At 39.1% G+C, this 9168-nt stretch overlaps 1 protein-coding gene across 1 annotated transcript; it reads left to right on the forward strand.

Moving 5' to 3' along the window:
* The first annotated feature begins 1639 nt into the window (after positions 1-1639).
* On the forward strand, positions 1640-3789 carry LOC104880831 (uncharacterized). The gene is made up of 3 exons (XM_010658766.3): positions 1640-2302; positions 2486-2553; positions 3014-3789. Exons 1-3 carry the CDS (start codon positions 1769-1771, stop codon positions 3390-3392), a joined length of 981 nt encoding a protein of 326 aa, XP_010657068.1. The 5' UTR covers positions 1640-1768; the 3' UTR covers positions 3393-3789.
* Positions 3790-9168: the final 5379 nt, after the last annotated feature.

A 9168-nucleotide genomic window follows, 5' to 3' on the forward strand; every position in this document is an offset into this window, starting at 1 on the left:
TACTTGTCATATCAAACTTGGTCTCGATCTCTTTTTAAACCATACAAGAAGAAAATAAGTTTTACCTCAACCCAATAACCATAAAAAGGGAAAAGACAGAAAAACTAAATGAATCAGTGCTTTAAAAAAAATCTATTCAAAAATTGTTTTGAACTTCAAAATGGGTTAGATTTTCTTGGAAAACAAATACGATCTACTTCGAATGAGAGAATACGATGGATGTATTTGATGGCTACTAGTGTTTTTCCCTAGCCCTAGAATGAAGATTTTGGATTTAAATAGGAAGGAAAACCCTTTATACAATGCCTGAAAATTGTTTTAGCTGAAGATGGATCAATCCTATGTAAAATCTATATCAATCTTGAAATTTAAAAAATACTTGGCAAAAAACAAAACAGCTACCTTAAATCTTCCAAAACTTCTTTAAAAGATTTCCATTAATTTAGAAAACTTGACTGATGCGATTCCATTCATCTACTAGTACTTCAACTCCATATCTTTGCCTCTAAAAGCTTCCAACATCTTGAAGTTTTCTAAAGGATTTGGAAGACCCAAGTTGGGATTACAATTTGGAATATGCAAACGCTGCCAACAAAATGTATATACAGTCTCCTATAAACAGGCATTGATATGTACATAAACACTGAAAAATAACAAACTGGACTTGAACTTAAATTTGAAGCTGTGTTACCCTTGAATGTATGTCCTACTCCACCATCTCAACAGAGAAACAGTTCTGCAACAACCCTGCCAGTGCTGCAACGGCCACCTTTTTTCTTCTGTAATTCTCTTTTCATAGCCATGAACTGCAGAAAGGCTAAACAGTACAAGGCATGAACTGCAATTTTCCTCATGGCCATGAACCTGCGAGAGTGGATTTATTGTTGAGGACAGTACAAGGCATGCTTCAATAAATAATTTGATTTTGTTCTATTTGATTTTTCACTGCATTATTATCATTGTTCTTGCTTAGTTCAAGCTGTCTATGGCTTGGACATATGATAATTCCAACTTTTAGCCTGAAAAACTGGTAAAGCATGAATCAAGTTAAAGAGAAAAACATGGAGACCTGAAATGATTCCAATGTTCTTCCTGCAAAGTAGTCTCTCAAATGATAGTCCACAAATTTTTTAGTTGAAGGAAGCATCGATTCTCTGGGTGTTTGGATTTTTCTTTTCTTTTTCAAATTGAAACAAGTCAAGATGCCTAATTTTTTACCAGGCTAAAAGTTCTCTATCCAGTAGACTTCTATGAAAACTGTTCATGCATGGGATGACAATTTCCTTGATTCTTACCTCCAAAATTTTTCTGGAAAAAGCATGATTAAGACCAATTTTTCCTACCCTAACATATTTTCATAGCAGCTTTCTGATTTTATAGTGATTGAGAACTAGACATCTACGGCTATTTCAAATCTATCGCCATGCTCCTTATGGAGGTTAAGAAGAAAAGACACACAAGTAGTTTGGAAGAATTGGGTTCCTTTCTTGACTTCTGTTGAAGCTTTTCCTCCTATCCCCATCAATATGGCTATCAAGCAAAGGTGTCTTTTGATTGGGGAGACAGCTTACTTCGTATTCAAAACTGGGAAAACATGAACGAAACCTCAAATCCAACAGAAAAATGAACATGACGAAGAAAGATATATTCAAAGAGTGAGTGCCACCACCTCCAAACGGAAAGGAACTTAAGCCATAAAACCAAATAGCCACCATTGTTGTTTGCTGCCAAGATATTGATCTCTAGAGATCAATAATTAGTAGCCATCATGAGCTACGGTCACTGGTCACTCGGAAATTGGCAGACCGGAGCTTTACCATGGAGGAATTGGCAAACAGGAGTGACCAATTATGCCAGGAATCGGCAGCCTGGAGCCACCAGTAGTGCTAGGAATTGGCAGGTTCGAGCAGAACCAATGTGGAATTGGCAGACAAGGATGGCACCACCAGGGAATTGGCAGACTGGAGTAGCACCACGGGCAAACTGGCATACTGGACCGGCACCATCCTGGAACCGGCAGACTCAAGTGGCCAGGGGTGTTGGGAACTGGCAGAATGGAATGGCAACAATGGGTTATTGGCGGACTGGAGTCACCGATGGTATCGGACATTGGCAGACTGGGCTGGCACCAGGAGGCAATTGGCATATTGGACCAAACTATAGCCCCTGGGATTGGCAGACTGGACTGCTGACAACAGAGGGCAATTGGCATACTGGACCAAACTATGGTGCATGGAATTGGCAGACTGGACTGGACTATGGCGCATTCTTTCCCTGGTCCCTTGCCTTCCCAGCAGCTTGGGTGAGCAGTAGTTTTTGCCCATCTAGTATGAATAAATGAAAATTTTTTTGCTTCCATTTCCATGTTTGGCTAAAAAATATAAAGCACTGTTATACCATCACATATCATCATATCTGCAAGGTGGATATTCGGTGATAAGAGATCATTAGATTTTAATGTTAGTTGTTTTGGTGTGTTTTCCAGGATGCCAGTGGAGCTGCGCAGGATCCATGGAGGCCATTAGAAGAGAGCATGCCCCGCATCTTAACAGGGTAATTCCAGATTCTCCATTGTTTATCAAAATCCTAAGATGATCCACTCTAGTCAGGCATGCAGGAGGTAAACATAGAGTTGTTTTAGATGCTTGAATGACTAGTTCTGCATGAGCTAAAAATTATAGTAGTAGATTTGGTGATCAACCATGAACAGCATCAACATAGAAAATAACCATTAAAAAGTGAAGCAATAAAAAAATTTAAAATATTAAAACAGGACCTTATAAGTTAATTATGATTCTAGCTAGTTTTTCTGATATTTAGTGTTATATTCATATAGCTAATGCTAATCCCTAAAATATTTTCTTTTTTCATTTTTCTTTTCTAACTTTAATGGTCTCATACATTTCTCATCATATCGCAAAGCTTTTTCCATCTCTTGCTCATTTGCTACCATCAATTATGGAGCAATTCTCAGTTTCCCACCACAACCTCATCCCACCAGTCCAAAGTGCAGTTTACAGGCTACCCTGGAATTTCCAGACCAATGGCATATACAGATGCCTGCACATGAAGAGCAGCCCAGATTGACTCGAGCAGAACAGAGGGCAGCCTTGGAGAAGCTAAAGAAAGAAATCTACAAGCCTCTGCTGAAGAGGAACGGTGACAATGTTGGGGAGGATGTTCATGAGAAGGAAAAGGAGAAAGACCAAGATACTGAGACGTGTGTCATTTGCTTAGAAGATTTCAAGCCTGAGGAGGAAGTGATGCTCACACCGTGCAACCATATGTTCCATGAGGATTGCATCGTTCCATGGGTGAAGAGCCATGGCCAGTGCCCCATCTGCCGTTTGCAATTCGTGAGGTTGCTCTTGAACAGAAATCAACCACAGTGATCTACTCCTAGAACACCTTATTTCAATCGAGCCATCCTATCATGAAAATATCATCAGCAGCGCTATCACTGTTCAGGCTCACCTAAATTTGTGACATTTCCTTTAGTTTTCAAGATGAAGGTGTCTTCTCCTTGCTCAGGATCATTACTTGAGTTATGATATGAAGGAAAACTTGGGACAAAGCATAGGGAGGTGAGCATAAGCCAAGCTCTATTTGACTATGAAGATTCATAATATTTGAATAAGAGAAGGTAAGGCTCTAGATAAAGCTAAACGGCCAAAAAGGATTTGCATAGCTACCCTTGAGCAGTTGGCTTATGAAAGGAATGTTTACACAACAATCGCTATGTACATTACCATACTGATAGCAATGATATAATTCCCGTTATATTGTTAATAGCTCTATTAAACAGTACAAAATCATAATCATCCCATTTCCTTCCCTTTTTTTGGTTCTAAATTTCGTTTCTCCAAGTCTATGACCTATTTCAGAAACAACCTGATAGGGCAGTTCCAACCAAGCATCTGAAGTGAAAACCAAAAACAGGGTTTGTAAGGAGTTTCATTTCATAGTGATCTAGCATACCACAAGTGACTAATCTACCTGAGTCACGTAGTCTACCATAGCTTCCTGAAAAATAATGCTCAATATGCAATTTTGGCAAGCGCTTTCCTTTGTAAACAGGCTCCATTCCTTAAATCAGACATGTCAACTAATTTTAGGCCTACAAGCTCATTAAATCACATAAACCAGAAACCAATAGATCGATGTACTTAAAATCAAAATCATACAGCCAAGCACCCCAAGCAACTTCAACCACAGCAAACCATGAACAAACGAACAGGAGTTAACCCGCTTGCAGTTAGATGCTTCTATTCTAGCAATGCCTTCTACAAATGGAAGCTATTGGTTTCCAAAACTGCATTTAAATAATGACACCAAGTGTGATTCAGTTCAGTTCATGCAGAGCAAGATCTTGGCATACCTGTAAAATGCAGTTTTACAAGCAAATTGACCATCATATCAAGTCATAGGTTACAACTTCGAAGCAAAAACCATTTGCTTGAATGCTCCTGAAGATGAAAGGAGCAAACTACTCAAGTGACAATGTTAGCCTTCCCAAACACGATGATATGGCGTATTCTATGTTTGTATTTTTCTTAATCTCGACATACCACAGGAATAAGCAAGCATTATCAGTAACAATGAAACTGGGGCAAAAAGGATGGTAACTTTTATATGCTTTATTTTCAAACCAAGATGAATGTGCTGCATCCAATAGACTTCTCTACAACATTCTGCAGCAATATGCAGCAAAATTTGGCTAAGGATGACAAATTCCTTGACTCTAACCTCCAAAAATGTTTCTAGAAAAAGGGTGTCCAAGCCAAATATTCACACATGGACAAGAAAAGCAAAAAAGAAAAAAAAAAATATTCTATAATTTCATTTTCATTTCCATTTGGCATCAACAGTCTTCTGAATTTATATTGATTCACAAGATACATTATCCTTCTGACTCCACTGCCATATTGTGGAGGTTAAGATGCGAAGAGACAAGCAGGTTGGAAGAATCAGGTTCCTTTCTTCACTTCTGTTGAAACTTTTTTTCCCTTCGCAATCCAGATCACCACCAAGAAAAGGTGTCTTTTGATTGGGGATAAGGTCATACTTTGTATAAAGATTGGAAAACATCAACAAAACTTCAAAGGGAAAAAGGTTGAACATGATGAAGAGAGATATATTCATGGGATGAGTGCCACCACCTCCATACAGAAAGGAACTTGAGCTATAAAAGAAATAACTCAGAGCCACCATTGTTCTTCACTGCCTGGCATCCCACCAGGGAATTGGCAGACTGGAATGTTACCTCCAACAAATCTGCAGATTGAATTTATTGATGGGCAGATTGAAACTGAACCACAGAGAAATTAGCAGAATCAAATTTAACAGTGTCACCACCTTCACCGCAAAAATATCAGCATGTAATCTGCAACCACGGATACCATCAAGAAATCAGTGGACTGGACCATTACTACTGAGAAATCCGCAGTCTGGATTGTTACTTACCAAGAATCAGCAGACTAGATAGACTAGACAAAGGTGCCTAACTTCTTCCCCTCCCATCAGCTTTGGTAAGCTGTAGTTTTTTGCCCAACCAGTACACAAAATTCCTGATTCCATGTTTAGCAAATACACAAAGCAATGATACACTGTCATTTACCATTATGCTTACAGTGTGGACATTTAATTTTCTGATAAAATATTATTGGATTTCAACATTAGTTATTTTGGTATTTTTATGTAGGATGCTGGTGAAGATGCAAAGGATCCTTGGAGGGCATTAGAGAGACTGTGCCTCATCTTAATGCGGTTTTCAGTCATTCCCAAAGTCCTAAGGTAGTCGATTTTCAGTCAGGCATGCCCAAGATAAACATAGAATCCTTTTAAATGACTTCAAAAAGGACTTAAATGATTTTAACTGTGTTTGCTGCAAACCACTAGTTCAGTTTTCAGCCAATACATTCTTTACAACCCTGTTTATCACCACATCTACATCAGTACTAGGTCATCAGCTGGGTGATCAAAGGTAAACAGCATCATTGTCCTTAAAAATTGGATGGTTTTGATCCCTGCCTTTATATTAATTAGACTGAATATGGTCTTCATGACAATTAGTTTCATTTGAAAATACTCAGTGGAAAAATACTGAAGAAACAGAATAGAATTTCAAGAAAGAATATTCTTTCAATTTTCACCACATTTATACATATGGATTGCTCCACATCTTCACAATTGGCCTTCACTTCCAGCCAGAAACAATCCTTAGAAAGCATTAAAAAAATGACCCTCATAAGTTAATATTGATTGGAGTTTACCTGATATCTTAACTATACAAGGTACTATATTCCTATAGCTAACACTAATCTTTAAAATACTTCCATGGCCTTTGTAGATTTCTTTTGTTACATTACATAGGAAAGCTTTTTCCATTTCTTACTGATTTGCTACCATCAAATATGGAGCGATTCTCTGCTTTCCACCCTATCTCATCACCAGTTCAAAGTCTTGAGTCTTGGAAAATGACATGGCAAGACAGGTGATCCTGGAACCCCACCATACTTCATGAACCAAGGGAACATGCAGACCCCCGCAGATGAAGAGCAGTCCAGATTGATTCGGGATGAGCAGAAAGAGACCTTACATAATCTAAAGAAAGAGATATACAATCCTGTACTGAGGAGGCTTGTCAAAATATTGTGTGAATGGCCGAATACCTTGGCCTTAAGTTTTGTATATTATATATAGACTTTACAAGGATGTTATACATGGAAAGCAAATAAAAGCAAATAAATTCTCGCATGATTCTAGCCCTATACATGTAAACTATAATCTGTCAAATAATGTATGCTAACTGTACAGAATAATAAATGGAGAAATAAGGAAACAATTGTGGGCTAAAATAAGGAAAGAAGTGTGGATGTCCTTTGACAGCCCCCCTCAAATTGATGTAGGTTGATTAACAAGCATCAATTTGCTACTTAGCAAGCAATGTCGATGACGAGGGAGAGCCTTGGTGAAGATATCAGCAATTTGTAAGTCAGTGGAAATATGTGGAAGAGTGATAACATGAGCTTCAAAGGCTTCCTGGATAGAGTGACAGTCCACTTCAATATGCTTTGTGCGCTCATGATAGACAGGATTGGCCGTGATCTAAATAGCACTTGTATTATTGGCATGTAGAGGTGTAGGATCGGTCTCAGAAAAATCTAACTCCGCAAGCAAACCTCGAAGCTAAATGATTTCAAAACAAGCAAGAGACATCGCCCGGTACTCAGATTTCGTAGATGACTTAGAGACTCTATCTTGCTTCTTACTTTTCCAAGAGATCAATGCATCACCTAAGAACACATACCAGCCAGTGATGGAGTGACGGGTATCCGCACAACCAGCCTAATCAGCATCACTATAAGCAGCAAGGCAAGTAGAATTGCCTACAGGGAAGAACAAGCCACGAGTAGAAGTGCCTTGAACATAGCGTATAATCCTACGGACAGCAGCTAAATGAAGATGACGAGGAGTCTGAAGGAACTGGCTGACTTGCTGTATAACAAAAGAAATGTCCAGTCTAGTAATGGTGAGATAAACAAGGCTACCCACTAACTTCCTGTATAAACTGGGATTAGCAAGTAAGTCACCCTCCTCTTTGCGAAGCTTGACATTTAATTCCATGGGAATATCAACAGAAGTAGCCCCTTGTAGACCAGCTGTAGCCACCAAGTCACTCGCATACTTATGTTGATTGAGGGAAATACCAGAGGGACTATGATGCACCTCAAGACCAAGAAAATATGTGAGAGACCCAAGATCTTTCATATGAAAGGACTTAGAGAGATGAGTTTTGAGTTGGCCAAGTAAAGCAGAATCGGAACCAGTGATCACAATATCATCAACATAAACCAAAAGAACAACAATACCCATGTCTGATTTCCAAAGAAACAAGGAAGTGTCATACTTGCTTTGCCTAAATGAAAATTGTAATAAAGTGGTGCGGAATTTATCAAACTAGGCCCTCGAAGCCTGTTTAAGACCATAAAGAGAGTGACGAAGCTTACACACATGTGAAGTCGGAGAGGGAAACAATCCCGGGGATGGCTTCGTATAAATACACTCTTTAAGATCCCCATGAAGAAAAGCATTTTTTTACATCCATCTGATGTAGTGGCCAATCACTGGAAGCAGCAAGAGCTAGAATCGTACGAACAGTAGTCATTTTAGCCACAGGAGCAAAGGTCTCTTCATAATTGACACCATATTCCTGATTATTCCCAAGTGCAACAAGCCGAGCTTTGTAACAATTCAAACTTCCATCAGATCGGACCTTGACTGAGTAAACCCATTTGCAACCCAGAGGAACAATAGTGGGAGGACAAGGCTCAATGTCCCAAGTGTGATTGGCCTCTAGAGCGGCAATTTCTTCCTGCATAGCTTGTTGCCAACAATCATGTTTGGTAGCATGTGAGTAGCATGTGGGAATATCAAAATTAGACAATGCAACAGTAAGGGCTGAAATAGTATTGCCAGAACTGGAAGAGGGAAATTCATACCTATTCAGAGGTACAGACACTTGAGGAGAGCAACGTACTAAATGTGTTGCAACTGACTGAATCTGGAGCATGGTAGGATCAAATATCGGGTGAGCCACCGAAAGAGACTATGGACGGGAGCGTCTCGTATACACAATACCTGGTTGAAAGCGAGAACTGACTGGATGAAGATCTGAGAATTGTTGCTCAAAGGAGAGGAGGACCACAGTAGAAGAGGATGGCACAGTAGAAGATGATACAGGAAAGAAATGTTGATTTTTAAAGAAAATAACATTCCTAGAAATATCTGTACAATGTAATGTAGGATCATAGCAAACAAATCCCTTTTGACACATATTATATCCCAAGAAAGCACATCGACCAAATTGAGCAGATAATTTATATTGCTCATGAGGAGGTAAATGAACAAAGCATACACAACCAAAAATACGAAGGTGATCATAACTAGGTTGCTTAGCAAATGAGTGGAAATAGGGAGACTCCATATGTAGGACTTGAGAAGGTAAATGATTAATCAAGTGAGTAGCAGTTTTCAGAGCCTCTACCCAAAACATGGATGGAACAGAAGATTCTAACAAGAGAGTACGTACCACATCTAGGATATGACGATTTTTGCGTTCGGCAACTCCATTTCGTTGAGGAGTAGAAGGACATGAACGTTGATGAA

This window comes from Vitis vinifera, chromosome 12 (assembly GCF_030704535.1).
Source record: "Vitis vinifera cultivar Pinot Noir 40024 chromosome 12, ASM3070453v1".
In the NCBI taxonomy this organism is placed as follows: Eukaryota; Viridiplantae; Streptophyta; class Magnoliopsida; order Vitales; family Vitaceae; genus Vitis; species Vitis vinifera.